The following is a 14721-nucleotide window of genomic DNA, read 5'->3' as shown; positions in this document are numbered from 1 at the left end:
TGAGGAACCTAACACTCTTGAGCTACAACATGACTGAGGTTTAAGTTCTTTGGAGTGCGGCCGGACTGCTCCAGTCATTGAGCAAGCAAGTAACTGGGACTGAAACTTGTTAATGACACTTATTTCAATCTGGTCAATAACCCTTTCCAATGCAGAGGAGGATGAGTGATGGTTTCATCCAGACAGTAGGGACGACGCCCAGCTCCAAGACTGAAACAAAGATTATTTGCTATGCAAACTAAACAGCATCTCCAACCACCTTTCAAAATTAAACTCCAATATCACAGATCCCTGGAGCGAAGCCTTTGTGATCTCTCTAATACCTTGTTGGTTGCAGTTCAGTGAACCGACTCAAGTTTTAGTTTATTTTACTTTTTCTATGCAAATAACTAGAGGAAAAAGGTAACAGCCAAACCCTTTTTAAATGAATTAAAAAATGTGACAGTACAATTACTTTTCATGGGAGGTTGATGCAGTTTCATAAAGTTTGAAATGGTGCATTAATGGTCAAAATGGTCAGATCTTCAACGTAGTGCATGAATCTACCACCAAACCACAAAAATATTTTCAGAAGACAAAAGAAAAAAAGCTAAAATTCTCTGGCATTGAGAAACTAAGAACACATGATGACCTATCCCAACAATACGTCAGGAATAAATGATTTTAAAAGCAGATGTGAATGAAATGAAACCAGCCTTCTTAAGAGAACCACATTTTAATATTCACGTGGCTACAAACTGCACTGGACTCTTGCTTAACACGGCCAGTGCGGTGCTTTAGTGCCCGTTAGATTTGTTCACATCTGCACCAAATTCAGGAGCACTCACGACCCCTTTTTGTTGCTAGCTGATCACTCATCTTTGATAATCATGGATTATCATGTTGTCAGTGGTAAAAAAAAAAAAAAAAAAATATATATATATATATATAAATCTCAACCTAAATTAGGACAACTTGTCAAACTCCACCCAGACTCCAAAGTGCTTCTCCAAGATCTCTCCCATGAACGCTTACACAGTAAGTCTCAGATGACACATTTGGGACAATGTGTGCTGCTATCAAACTTCAGACCTTGGTCAAACACAGCTCCGCTAGGGCTTGAATACCACTGGACGGCTGAGTCAGGTGACCTTACCACTCCATCCAGCAGCTGCCTGTAGTGTGTAACGTCAGACACTGGTCAGTCTTCATAGTCAGGACCGGCCTCGACCCCTTTTTCCTGCTAGTCAGGTAACAAAAGGAAGCAATTAGAGGATGAAAAATAGGAATACATTATTCAATTTACAATCATGTACTTGGTCTGTGACAGTTACTGCAGAAGGAGAAACTTTTCAGGTACAAAATATGGATTTGCATGCAGATTTAACATGCACACATGACGAGCATCAACCGCCTGTTTGAAGTCTAAATGTTTTAAATGTGTGGCGGGCAGGTTGTGGACAGTTAGAGGTTAAGAGCAGGCATTAATTCTGGAAAACACTCCAACAGTCATGCATGCCAGTCATCTCCCTCAGTATCAAACCTCCAGATCAACATGCAAGTATTAGTATCCAGGCTGTCAGCTCAGTAGATCCTTCTGGGACAAAGAAAAGCTTCACGCTCAAAATTAGTGAGTCAAATTGTGCTTTTATTCCCCTCACCAGCACCAAAATGGACTAGACTTGTAGGGGTGGGGTTACAGTGAATTTAGGATACCAATTTGAAAGACATTTACAGTCAAGTCCATAAATGTTTGGAAACTGACAGGATGCCGTTTTACTGGTCTACAACAGCATACTGGAGGTGGAAAGCACGAGTAAGAGCAAAGTGCAGAGTGTCAGAATAAATTTTAGGGTGTTAACTACCAAAGCAGGATAGAACTGCTTCCCTTGTGTGCTGTGGGAGCAGTGACAGCTGGCTAGCTCAAGAACACCCTTCAGGAAATAAGTATGGACTAAGTATGTCTGTGTCGCAGTGAGATTTCAGATTTAAGTCCAGGTGCTTTTACATGTAATTCATTAGACTATTTTCTGAACAACACTTACAAAAACCTGTAAGATAAATATTAGGAATAAGCTACTCAGGATCTGAAGCAAAGATGTTCAACTATTAATTTGTGATGGTGAAAACATGATTCATTTTGGAAGTGTTCAGTATTTAGACTGACCTAAATTGGACCCAAACCATTTTAAGCCCAAAATGTTTTGGATCTGACCTGAATCTGACTAGTATTTTAAAAGAACAAGCAATCCTGGCGATCAGGGATGAAGTCCAAATAATGGTGGTCTATAGAGTCCAGTGGTTATAGGCAGACAATGACTGCAACAATTTGTATAAAAAAATACTTCACTGCTGGCACCTTGAAAGATTAGATACCAAAAAAAAAAGTCATACGCTTGAAATCTTCAAATTAAAGCCGACAGTCTGCACTTTGAGCTTCTTACTCACTTTGCTTTTGAACATTATGCTGCAGCAAACATCGAAAATCTGCCTGTTTATTTCCAAATGTTTATACACCTGACCGGTTTGGACATAAAATAAAGATGAAGTATGTCACTACACAGAAATGCCAAAACTGAGGGTGGTTTGGAATTTGATGGCATGCAAAATGGCACCATGTGTGGCCAACGCTGGCAAACCTTTTGTCCATTTTCTTCCACAAGGAGTCTTAAATTTGAAGGCAATTTGAAGAAAGAATTTGGTGATACATGAATTTGCAACACAATTTGAGGGTTTTTCTTACACATGTGCGTGTATGTTTATTAAAGCAGACAAAACAGTAAAGAATACAAGCCAAAATGTAGAGCCAAAAAAATAGGACAACAATGGTCCTGTTTTTTTTTTTTTCAATAACAAGACACGCATTACTCTGACAATACAAATCGTATTTTCATTCGTTTTAAATACATGTTTGAGACATATGCCTTGTTGCTGTTAGCTACTTAAAACATGGAAACCAGAATCCCTAAAAACATACATAATGCTATAGCCAAATGGACAGCTCGAGCACATATGTGAATCTAAAAATTTCTCAAACGTCAATCGTTTATTGACCACCTTTTTTTTTAAAAAGTAAAGAAAGGAAGAAACTCCAGCTCGCCAGCAACAGGTGGGAGTGTGACTGATCAAGTCCAAGCAGATTATTAAAATATGTACAAAGTCATATCTTTTCACTTGATTGATTTTTATTTTTTTTTTGGTGGGGGGGGGGGATGACGCAGGCAACCGTATGGGTTTTGGGGCCCAATCAGATCAAGTCTCTAAATAAAAAAGACAAAAACAAACATGTATTTTGTTATCAAAACCCTACTGGTCTATTTCCACTGTTGCCCAAAAGAATCCTGATAAAATTCCTGGTTGTCAGATTTGTAACCAGAATAGTTACCAGAATGGTCACCACCTTGGAGCGGTTGCTGAGCAATGGGTTGAGAGCCCCAGTTCTGATTATTGGTCTGGCGACGCTTGGAATCAGGTTGGTTGTACCCGTCAGCTTTGCGCTTTCCTCCTACATTTCCACCGCGGCCACCGCGCACACCACGTACCCCTCCTCGCCCTCTTGGCTGTACTCCTCCTCCTCTAGTGCCACGTACACCACGACTGGGTCCAGGCCCACCACGTTGGGGGAAGCCAGCCCTTCCTCTGGGTGCTCCAGTGTTGCCACGTCCCCGGACCGGAGAGGTTCCACCTCGGGTGCCCCTAGTACTGCCCCTCCCCCGGCTTGGGGCCTGGAAGTCATCATAGCCGTAGTACGGGTCTTCATATCCACCACGGTAGTTGTGATAGTCATAACCATAGTAGTCATAGTAATCCTCGTAAGGGTAGTAGTCAGATGGGTAAGCGTAACCACCCCTGTTGCCACCTCTACCCCGGCCTCTAACAGGAGGAGGCATGTGAGGAGGAGGGGGGTAGTAGTAGTAGTCCTCATACCTGAAAATAGAGGAGTACAAAGCTTAGAGAACACAAAACCTGAAAAACATTTGTCACCGTGGAGAGGGGAGAGTGGGAAGAACAAACTTTTCACTGCATATGGAATACAGAGAACTGCTCCATTCAAAGAGTTAACATTAAACTGAAATCATCTGAAATGTTTTCTATTAACGGGGACTGTCAATTGTCCTTACATGTGTGTTTTGGCTGCTTGTCTCTGGGCTTTGCGTTCCTTCCTCTTCTGATCTGGCGGCTTTGCGAACACAATTTCAATAGGCTCTCCTTCTATCTCCCTTCCATTCATTTCCTCCAATGCCTAAGAAAAAACAAAAACCCAGACGTTTTACATTTCTGCTTCACAATTTTATTTTATTTTTTTACAGCCTAATCCCCATTCAGACCCTTTGTTTTTGGTCAAACTGTGGTGGCAGGATTGGTACAAAAGTTTTGCTTTATAACTAAACTTATGCTTCAAAACTTCAAGCAATACCTTCACTGCACCATCACGCTCCTCAAAATGAACAAATGCATAGTCCTTCAGCTTCTTCACACGTTCCAGTTTCCCAAACTGACTGAAATTGTTCTCTAGAATTTCCTCTGTAACACTGTTGGCCAAGTTTCGAACAAATAAAACCTTCACCTATAAAACGGAGCATGAGATGGTCAACAATTCAGCCAGTATCAGTCACAAACAAGAATAGCGGAAAAAAAAAAAAAAAAATCTAAAAGACTGTCCAGGATACCTTTGCCATAATCTCAGGATCAGGGTCTTCAATGGGATCAGCCCACTCCACTGATACCAGATTACCCCAAACCTTCACCTTGCCGCTCATTAACCGGCGACGGGCTTGAGCAGCAGATTTGTGGTCTTCATACTCCAGGAAGCAAAAGCCACGGTTTTTCCTTTTATCATCTGGTTGGTGGTAAAGTATGACATCACTGAGGCCCTCTGCAGGCAGATGGGAGAACTGAGCTGTTATTATGGAAGTTCCAGTAGGGACTTCAGAACATTTTCCAATGTTACAATCTTTGTAACTATGAGCATTTCACCTGTGGCTTTAGAAAACTCTTCAACAATCTGCTCCTTTGTTTTGCTCTTGGGAATAGAACCAACAAATAGCCTGTTGTTGGCAACAGATATGCAAACCCCAATGTGCCTGCCAGGGCGAATTTCATGATCATTGCACTGTGGAATGAAAATGTCAAACATTTTAAAAGAAGACATTTCCTGTATGGCATCACATTTTTCTCAAAATGGACTGCAACCATAATTTGACTTGTAAAAATAAAACATTAAAAAGGTAATTTCATTTTATATTTAGTCCCTTGAAAAGGAAGTGGGGGATCGCAGCTTCTGAATAGTGAACATGGGCTGTTTTGATAAACTACTTATAAGCTAAACATAGAAAAATAAAACTATGCCATTGATTTTGATTTAACACTTTTACCATTTCACAGGATAATCAAAAAACTATCACAACAAACTGACCAGTTTCACTGCTTCCTGTGCTGCTTCTTTTGTGCAGAATGTGACAAAGGCATAGCCCCTGTTCAGGCCACTCAGCGGGTCCATCATCAGCCTCAGGTCCCAGATTGGCCCAGCCTTCTCGAAGAGTGGAACCAACTCATCTTCAAACAAGTCACGAGGAATCTTTCCAACAAATATCTGGCAAATCAAAGAAATACAGATACGGTTCCCTGTAGATATTGTGTGCAACAAGAGTATAAAAAAAAAAAAAAAAAAAAAAAAAAAAAAAAAAAAAAAAGTACAAATGCTCAAAAATCCCTGAAAATAAATAATACATGTTAACAAATGTACACTTTCCCAACTAATGGGGAGCAACAAATGCATGTCATTTGCTCATATTGCTAGACAGTGTACCTCTGTTCCAACAGTGGGTTGGGAACCTGTGTACACAGGCTCAGGTGGAGGGCCACCATACTTTCGCTGTCCGGTTGTTACGTCAAGCGTGTAGTTGGTTCTGTCCAGAAGTTCTTTGATTTTGGCCTCATCTGGTCCTTTTGTGGAATCTGAAGCTCGAGTTCCTTGTTTCTCTCTCTGTCTGTATGTCTTCATCACACCACAGAGAAAGGCACTTTTGTTCTGGGGAAAAAAGAATATTAGAATGAATGCAAATCAAAGAGAAAAAAAAATGCACATAATACTTAGTTTCAAATTATTTAATCACTTCTAAAAAAGGAGCATTATTGTTGCATTTAATGCTGAAGAATGAGATATTAGGTATTACGCATATCTAAATACAGCATAAGTCCCACCTGGTGTTGACTTTGCAAACTTACTTGTACATGTGACAGATCACTCTCTTTGAACTGGACCAGCACTTGTAAGGCTCCATCCTCATTGAACTCTTTCAAAGCTTCCAGTGCCCTTTCATCCAGGTCACTATGTGCTATCAGACCTTGGGGGGGGGAGAAGAGATTTTACTTTTAAGTCTTTGTATAACAGATCTACCCTACCCCAAACGTCAATGTGGGGGAGCCCTCATTGGCAAGGAGAAACAGCTAACCCAATTAGCACCAATTGACTAGTTTGACAAAGTTAATAGCATGCTCTCATGACAATCACAACTCTCCAATGATTTTAGCGACACCTTGCTTAGCGAGTTGTTTTTGTGTCTTGGCAGAGAAACCATTGGAGCCTCTGCTTACCTGCTACATAAAGTTCATCTAACTTCTCAGCAACTTTTTGAGGTAAACCAGCTTCCAGCAAAGCTGGGAAATGTTCTGAGTGAGAAACCGCTGCAGTTGTGTCCATTGGTTCCTCCGTTCCATTTCCGTTTAAGTGATCTGTGGCCATGTCTCCACGTATCTAAACAAGACATATCAGGTTAGTGGGGAAATCTGACTCATTTTCTTTGCTGAGAGTTTACACAAGTTTTAAATCTTGCCTCTCACTGGACTTTGAGACTATGGTAAGTGGACTTCACAGAAGAATATCTTAAATTAAAAAAAGTAATAAAATTTAATAAAATACAATAAAATCTTCTGGCACACTTGGACAAAATAAAACCGAGGCCAGAACCATGAAGAACTCATGTTGATAATTACAAGACTTTCTGCTCGCCAGGTCAAGGAGCATGCGCTAGTGTTGTGTCGCCACGAGAATGGTGCTCATGTGTGGGTAAGATGTTTTGATTAACTTTATGATTGCATGGATAGATTGTATTAAGCAGCATATGGGTAATATTTTGTACAAATCCTATGAAGCAACGACAATTCTTACATTGGTGCAGATTAATGGACACATCATAGTTCTAAGACCTTGGAATTATGTGAATGGTTACAGCAAACTAATATTTAAAAATATTTAGAGCTGTACAGGTACAGACTGCAGATTTTTATTTTCTTCTAACTCTTATTTGCAGATTTTTCAATTACCTAGAAGCATTGGTTTGCACACATGCAGACTTCACGAGGAAAACTGAGTGGGGAAGACCTTTGTGCACAACAAACTTTCCAGACTAGCATCAACACCTCCAGACAACAAAACCACCTTAGATCACGGATGGCAACCATCCAGACAAATGTCCACCCCATCCCCACCTCAGCCAGAAAATAAATAAATAAATAAAATAATGAGCACAGTCACCACAAAGGCACCTGTATGGTAAACAAGCAACCCCCGAGAGATTTGATAGCAACATTTGGTCATCTCCTGAGGTGACCAGTTAGCGTCAAGTCTCCGACAATGACACCGGTGTCGTGGTCTGATCAGTCCCCCCTCGCATGCGTGCAACAATGGTGACATGCAGGGTTTACTTCCGGTAAAATCAGTAACCCCTGGGTTCACTTCTCACTTTGCTGCCAAAGTAATAACATGCTTGCGATCTTGCTCTAGATATATAGTGAACATGATGGAACATGATGGAGGAGATAAAAATAAGTAGACTACAAAAAAAAAAACACTAATAGATCATATTAGTCTGTCTTTATGTTGCTTTATTAGTAGTATAACTAATTCTTGGGGGGGACCAATCAGACCACAACAACCGGCATTGACAAACGTTGTCCAGCAGCCTCGCAACTCCATAAACTGTTCCAGTTCTGAACATTAACAAAATATCACTGAATGCTATTAATAAAATATCCTGTTCACAAACCATAAATGTAAAACGCCTAAAACTCTTCTCAAGGCACGTCACCTCTGTCAAACTGTCTGCCAGCTTATGACACCAGTAAACTGTTGTGGCGTCCAGCTAATGTGCACCAGAAAAAGTAACTCTTATTTTTCAGTATTTCCAAACGTGTACAAAAAAATCGCTGATGTTGCCAAGTCATTCGAGGAATTAACAAAGAAAATAACTAATTCAGAGTGTTTACTTTAAGGAGCCAGTTTGAACCATTCGCTCTGCATCATAAACGATTAATCGCAGATTGGCGCCACCATAAAACACCGGACAGTTTTGTGACGTCACGTCACGTCACACCGGCCGGTCATGTAAAAAAACGGTCTACGCATAGTAACTGGCACAGCTCCAGGGAGGCAGGTTTCAGTCCACATCAATATCTACGACTCCTTACTAAGATTAATGTCGGTCACATGCTCTTAATAATATGAAAAACAATCGAGCACAGCAGCTAAAGCTAGCCGGCTAGCACGCACACAGACCACGCCTGTTAGCTAACACCGCGGCAGGCCAAAGTACGCGCCGCGCGCGGGAAAAAACCCAAAACAAGCAACAATAACGCAATCAACTATCACAACCACGATGTGTTGCGTTTCGGGCTGCCGTTAAAGCACACTCACACTCAGGCGTGTAATTTTCAATTTTAATGGAACATGACGAAACCAGGCCTCGTTTTCCAAAATGCCGGGTGAATAATAGTGAAAGAGCGCGGCCTCACCTGTACAACAAACACGCTGTGATGCTGACAAATGTAACTACACAACGTACCAACCTAAATTAAGTTCCGCGGCACTGATCCGCTGTTTTAAAAAGCCAAATTTAAAGGAAAAAGTTGCAGCCGGTCCCTCGGTCCGCCGTCTCTGCTCCCGGTGAAACAAAATGGCGGCGACGTAACGTCAACAGGTCTGCTGGTGGCCCAAATGCTCGGGGTTTCCCCGAGTTCTCCACACGGGCTCTCACTTTATGTTTGTTTTTATTTACGGATTCCTGAGATGATTTTAAAAAATAATAAATAAATAAAAAAAAACCGCGGAAGCCTAATATAGCGACTGCATTTACCCGGTTTTTCTTAATCATTTATTAAAAAAATTATGCAATTTCAGAAAACAGATCACTCCAGAATATAATAATTCATACTAATTCATAATTAATTTCATTGTGTAAAAACACTGTATACATAAATGTATATAATGACACATCATAACATTATTAAAAGTTACAATAAAACAGTTAACAATTCTAAAACTTGGTGGCATAATACAAACAGTTTGCTTTAAAAGCATTGATGCTGGATGAGAGAACCACTTCAGGTGGTAAACTGTTCCAAAGCGTAATTTTTGTTTCTCACATTCTACCTCGATCTATTTATTTCCAGGCTCAGTTCGTGGCCTCGAAGGCCAGCATACCTTCTCATTTCGAATCAGTCCGGTATTGAATTTATTCATTAAATTTAAAAATAATACATCACAATACATGTAAACATTTATGATCCACCACCTTGATTTTTTTACACAAATCTGAGCATAAAAATATCAATAATATTCCAACTTGTTTTTATTTATTTATTTTTTAACACAGGTAGCAGGTAAATTTCACATTCATGTCTAATTTTCCATAAAAAGTAGAAGTAATGTCCTTGTACTTGTTACTTCCTGCCTGTGTTGTTTACCTGTTTGGGATAAAAGGCCACACCCCCTAAAACACACCTTTTGGAAGATGATTCTGTGTTGTGCATGAAAAGAACAATGAAGGCTTTAAAAACAGAAAAAAAATTGATATTTGTATTGTGTTGTCTTTTTTTCTCCTGATTCTTTTTTCCCATCTTTTTCAAAGCCCACAGTGGAAAGAAGTGTTTGTTTTATTGTTATACTCTGCAGTTACTGGTTTGTGTGTTTTATGCACGCTTACTGCTGCGGCCAAAAAAAAAAAAAAAAAAATCTCATCAAAAAGGAGTGTTTTTTTTTTTTTTTTTTGTCCAAATAACTAGGGTAAGGGTTAAAGGTCACATGTGACAGCGGTGAGAACAGTAACATTGTAGATCAGGTTTGGTGGGTATTGACCAGAGGACCTATCAGGGAGGTATTGTTGATGTTGCTGATGTTTTAATTTAACCCTATTATTAATATTATTTGTAATAGTTAAGAAAAAAATTATGCAATTTGACCCATGTTGACTTTGAAACCAAGATGGTTTCTTACTGAATCAAACATGCGCAGCACAGCTGGCTGAAACTCCACACCTACGGCTCACTTGTATTGCACCTTGATCCTTTGCTACACCAGTTGTATTATAATTATATTGTTATTCATGTTAAGGGCTTACAGTGATTATGCTACCCCACATTGCCCTGCACTGAATGTATAATGAGCTGCATTAAACTACAATGGCGCTTTATCAAATGCCAAGTCCTAATTCCAGTTATTTTAGTGAAAGTTACTCAAAAATAATGCATGCAGAAGCATTTAACACATTACAATTCCGAGACAGTAATATTGTAATGTAACTAATTACTTTAAATAACAGTAACTAATAATCTATATTATATTACACTTTGTAAGTAACTCACCTAACGCTGGTTTTATAACTGCTGCTTGTTATTGTTCCTCAGAATTCATGATAATATTTGGACATGAGTGTTACACAAGGACTGAGATTAGATTATTAATTAAAACAGACTGACTGAGATCTTCATGGTAACAAAACATCATCTTTATTTTCATGAATACTGAACTGAAATCCCAGAATTTGAGGGAAAATGGTCCCTGGTGACCCTGACAGCACGAGCTGGCAGCCTGGTGTCCCAGCCGTCCCATTTTGAGCACTGCAGTTGGTGTTAAGAACTTTTCACTCCACTGAGACAGCACTTACTAAAGTGGTGAGTGATCTTCTGCTGGTGTAAAGTGTTTGATCCAGTTGATCATCTGAAACTGGATCAGGTTCGAAAAGGATTTTGCTTTTGTTGGTCAGGTTCATCTCATGGTTGACATTGTATTCAGCAAACTGGTCTCAGTGTGTCTTGATGTGAGGTTTGTTCCCTGTCTATGGTCAGTTTGCTGATGATGAAACAGAGCATCAGGACCGAGTGCTGGGCTTTTTAGAGCTTTCTGTCCATCCATCTGAGGACTTCTAGAAGACTTATCAGGATGTGCTGTTTGTCTTTATCACTTCAAACAGCATAAAGTTGTGCCCGTTTTTCCAACTGATCTGTTAAAAACTCCTGCAGAAGCTTGGCTTCACACGGAACACGTCAAATGCAGATAACCTTTCAGTGAAGTTTCAGCTGCTCAAACCCTGCTGTTGTATAAATCCTCACTTTCATCTTTCCAGACACTGAGAACATTCACCCACACACACACACACACACACACACACACACACACACACACCACACACACACACACACACACACACACACACACACACACACCACACACACACCACTACTCAATGATCCAGGTACAGAATTGGATTCAAACCAGCCACTCTGTCATTGACCTCTTAGGGTTAGGACACACTCCCACTGCACCACCAGCACCTTTCACATTAGGCGCTTCCCTCTAAGTGCTTTCTTTTCATTTTAGTTTGGATTAGGGTTATTTAGTGCCATTCTGGGAAACTGTGGGCCAAAACTTTAACAATACTGTAATTATATTATATGACCAGTGGAGGGCAGCAAACATCTAGAGATTGAGCCACTGCCTTTGATCTGAAAATAGTCAACAACATGCAATCTTCTTTGTCTTTCGGCTGTTCCCGTTAGGGGTCGCCACAGCAGATCAATCGTTTCCATCTCCCCTGTCCTCTGTATCTTCCTCTGTCACACCAACCACCTGCATGTCCTCTCTCAGCACATCCATGAACCTCCTCTTTGGTCTCCCTCTCTCTCCTCCTGCTGGTGGCTCCATCCTCAGCATCCTTTCTCCTATATAACCCTGGGTCCCTCCTCTGCACATGTCCAAACCATCTCAATCTCGCCTCTCGACTTTGTCTCCAAACCTCCCACCTGAGCTGTCCCTTGATATGTTCATCGTAATCTTGTCCATTCTGTCACTCCCAAAGAGAATCTCAACATCTCAGCTCTGCCACCTCCAACTCTGCCTCCTGTCTTTTTGTTAGTGCCACTGTCTCTAAACCATACAACATAGCTGGTCTCACTACTGTTTTGTAAAACTTTCCCCTTCACTCTTGCTGATATTCTTCGGTCACAAATCCCTCCTGCACCTTTCTCCACCCACTCCACCCTGCCCTGCCTCTCTTCTTCACCTCTTTACTACACTCTCCATTACTTTGAACAGTTGACCCCAAATATTTAAACTCATATACTTTCACCACTTCTACTCCTTGTAACTGCACTATGTCCACTGGGCTCCTCTCATTCACCCACATGTACTCAGTCTTGCTTCTACTGACTTTCATTCCCCTTCTCTCCAAAGCATATCTCCACTTCTCCAGACTAGACTCAACTTGCTCTCTACTCTCACTACAGATCACAATGTCAGCTGCAAACCTCATAGTCCATGGGGACTCCTGTCTGATCTCATCCGTCACCTGTCCATCACCACTGCAAACAAGAAAGGACTCAGAGCTGATCCTTGGTGTAATCCCACCTCCACCTTGAATGAGTCTGTCATTCCGACTGCGCATCTCACCGCTGTCACACTATTTTTGTACATGTCCCTGCACTACCCTAACATACTTCTCTGCCACTCCAGACTTCCTCATACAATACCACAACTCTTCTCTTGGCACCCTATCATAAGCTTTTTCTAAGTCCACAAACACACAATGTAACTCTTTCTGTCCTTCTCTGTACTTCTCAAACAGTATTCTCAGAGCAAACATTGCATCTGTAGTGCTCTTTCTCGGCATGAAACCATATCGCTGCTCACAGATCTTAACCTGTTTTCTGAGCCTAGCTTCTACTACTCTTTCCCATAACTTCATGCTGTGGGTGATCAGCTTTATGCCTCTGTAGTTACTGCAGCTCTGCACATCACCCTTGTTCTTGAAAATAGGAACCAGCACACTTCGTCTCCACTCCTCAGGCATCCTCTCACTTTCCAAGATTTTATTAAACAATCTGTTAGAAACTCTACTGCCATCTCTCCTAGACATTTCCATGCCTCCACTGGAATGTCATCTGGACCAACTGCCTTTCCACTCTTCATCCTCTTCATAGCAGCCCTCACTTCTTCCTTGCTATCCTTGTACTTCCTGATTTACTCTCACCACATCATCCAGCCTTTTCTCTCGCTCAATTTTCTTTAATTCAGACTCTTCAAATATTCCCTCCACCTTCTCAGCACACACTCTCTCACTTGTCAGCACATTACCATGTGCATCTTTTACCACCCTAACCTGCTGCACATCCTTTCCAGCTCTGTCCCTTTGTCTGGCCAATCAGGTACAAGTCCTTTTCTCCTTCCTTACTATTGCAACTTCTTGTACAGCTCGCAATATGCCTTTTCCTTTGCTTTTGCCACTTCTCTTTCACCTTACGCCGCATCTCCTTGTACTCTTGTCTACTTTCTTCATCTCTCCGACTATCCCAAAACTTTTTCACCAACCTCTTTTCTCCTTATGCTTTCCTGGACCTCTTCATTCCACCACAAATTCCTTGTCTTCCTTCCACTGTCCAGATGTAATACCCAGTACTGCCCTAGCTGTCTCCCTCACCCACATCTGCAGTACTTTTCCAGCTGTCCAAAATTGCTTCCCCTCCAACACGTGCTTCTCTCACCTGCTCGCTAAATTTCACACAAAGTCTTCCTCCTTCAGCTTCCACCATCTGATCCTTTGTTGAGCTCTCACTCTCTTCTTCTTCTTACCTCTAAAGTCATCCTACAAACAACCATCCTATGCTGTCTAGTGACACTCTCTCCTGCTACCACCTTACAGTCTGGATTTCTTTTAGGCTTGCATCTCCTATAAAGAATGTAGTCCACCTGTGTGCACTTCCTCCACTCTTATGTTACCCTGTGCTCCTCCCTTTTTTTTAAAGTAGGTATTCACCACAGCCATTTCCATCCTTTTTGCAAAATCAACTACCATCTGTCCGTCCCCATTCCTAGCCTTGATACCATACTACCCATTACTTCCTCATCACCTCTGTTCCCTCACCAACATGCCCATTGAGTCTGCTCCTATCACCACTCTTTCATGCTTGGGCACACTCTCCACCACCTCATCTAACACACTCCAGAAATCTTCTTTCTCCTTCACCTCAAACCTACCCTGTGGGGCATATGCACTGATGATATTCATCATCACCCTTCAATTTCCAACTTCACACTCATCACCCTGTCAGACACTCGCTTAACCTCCAACACACTTTTAACACACTCTTCCTTTAAAATGACCCCAACACCATTTCTCTTCCTGTCCTCACCATGGTACAACAACTTGTACCCACCGCCGATGCTCCTGCTCTTACTTCCCTTCCACTTGGTCTCTTGCACACACAATATGTCGACCTTTCTCCTCTCCATCATATCAGCCAGCTCTCTCCCTTTACCAGTCATACTACCAACATTCAAAGTCCCCACTCTCATGTCCACCCTTCTAGTTTTCTTCTTCTCTCGCTGTTTGTGGAAACGTTCTCCTCCTCTTCTTCGTCGTTACGTCTATAATATTTTTAAAAAATGCTTTTATTTTTATGTTGCGTTTA

The 14721-nt window shown here is 41.2% G+C and overlaps 1 protein-coding gene across 4 annotated transcripts; it reads right to left on the bottom strand.

Moving 5' to 3' along the window:
- Window positions 1-1029: 1029 nt before the first annotated feature.
- On the bottom strand, window positions 1030-8976 carry syncrip (synaptotagmin binding, cytoplasmic RNA interacting protein). Of its 4 annotated transcripts, none has more exons than XM_034162437.1 (11): window positions 8823-8976; window positions 6577-6736; window positions 6208-6326; window positions 5789-6010; window positions 5396-5572; window positions 4957-5092; window positions 4650-4855; window positions 4397-4546; window positions 4101-4222; window positions 3365-3906; window positions 1030-1222 (listed from the first exon to the last, which is right to left on the bottom strand). In XM_034162437.1, exons 2-11 carry the CDS (start codon window positions 6722-6724, stop codon window positions 1194-1196), a joined length of 1851 nt encoding a protein of 616 aa, XP_034018328.1. In that variant the 5' UTR covers window positions 6725-6736; window positions 8823-8976; the 3' UTR covers window positions 1030-1193. The 4 variants fall into 4 exon arrangements, with proteins under 4 accessions (XP_034018328.1, XP_034018329.1, XP_034018326.1 ...); XM_034162438.1 differs by having other exon boundaries at window positions 1030-1219; XM_034162435.1 differs by lacking the exon at window positions 1030-1222 and having other exon boundaries at window positions 2705-3906.
- Window positions 8977-14721: the final 5745 nt, after the last annotated feature.

This window comes from Thalassophryne amazonica, chromosome 21 (genome assembly GCF_902500255.1).
Source record: "Thalassophryne amazonica chromosome 21, fThaAma1.1, whole genome shotgun sequence".
NCBI lineage: Eukaryota > Metazoa > Chordata > Actinopteri > Batrachoidiformes > Batrachoididae > Thalassophryne > Thalassophryne amazonica.
This window is presented reverse-complemented; position numbering and strand designations above follow the sequence as displayed.

Excerpts from the sequence above, each read along its gene's own strand:
- syncrip (XM_034162435.1), bottom strand. The coding sequence starts at position 6,724 with ATGGCCACAGATCACTTAAACGGAAATGGAACGGAGGAACCAATGGAC. Across the intron at positions 5,573-5,788 it reads AACCCACTGTTGGAACAGAG|ATATTTGTTGGAAAGATTCC; the intron begins GTACACTGTCTA and ends TTGATTTGCCAG. Across the intron at positions 4,223-4,396 it reads AGCGTGATGGTGCAGTGAAG|GCATTGGAGGAAATGAATGG; the intron begins GTATTGCTTGAA and ends GTTTTTTCTTAG.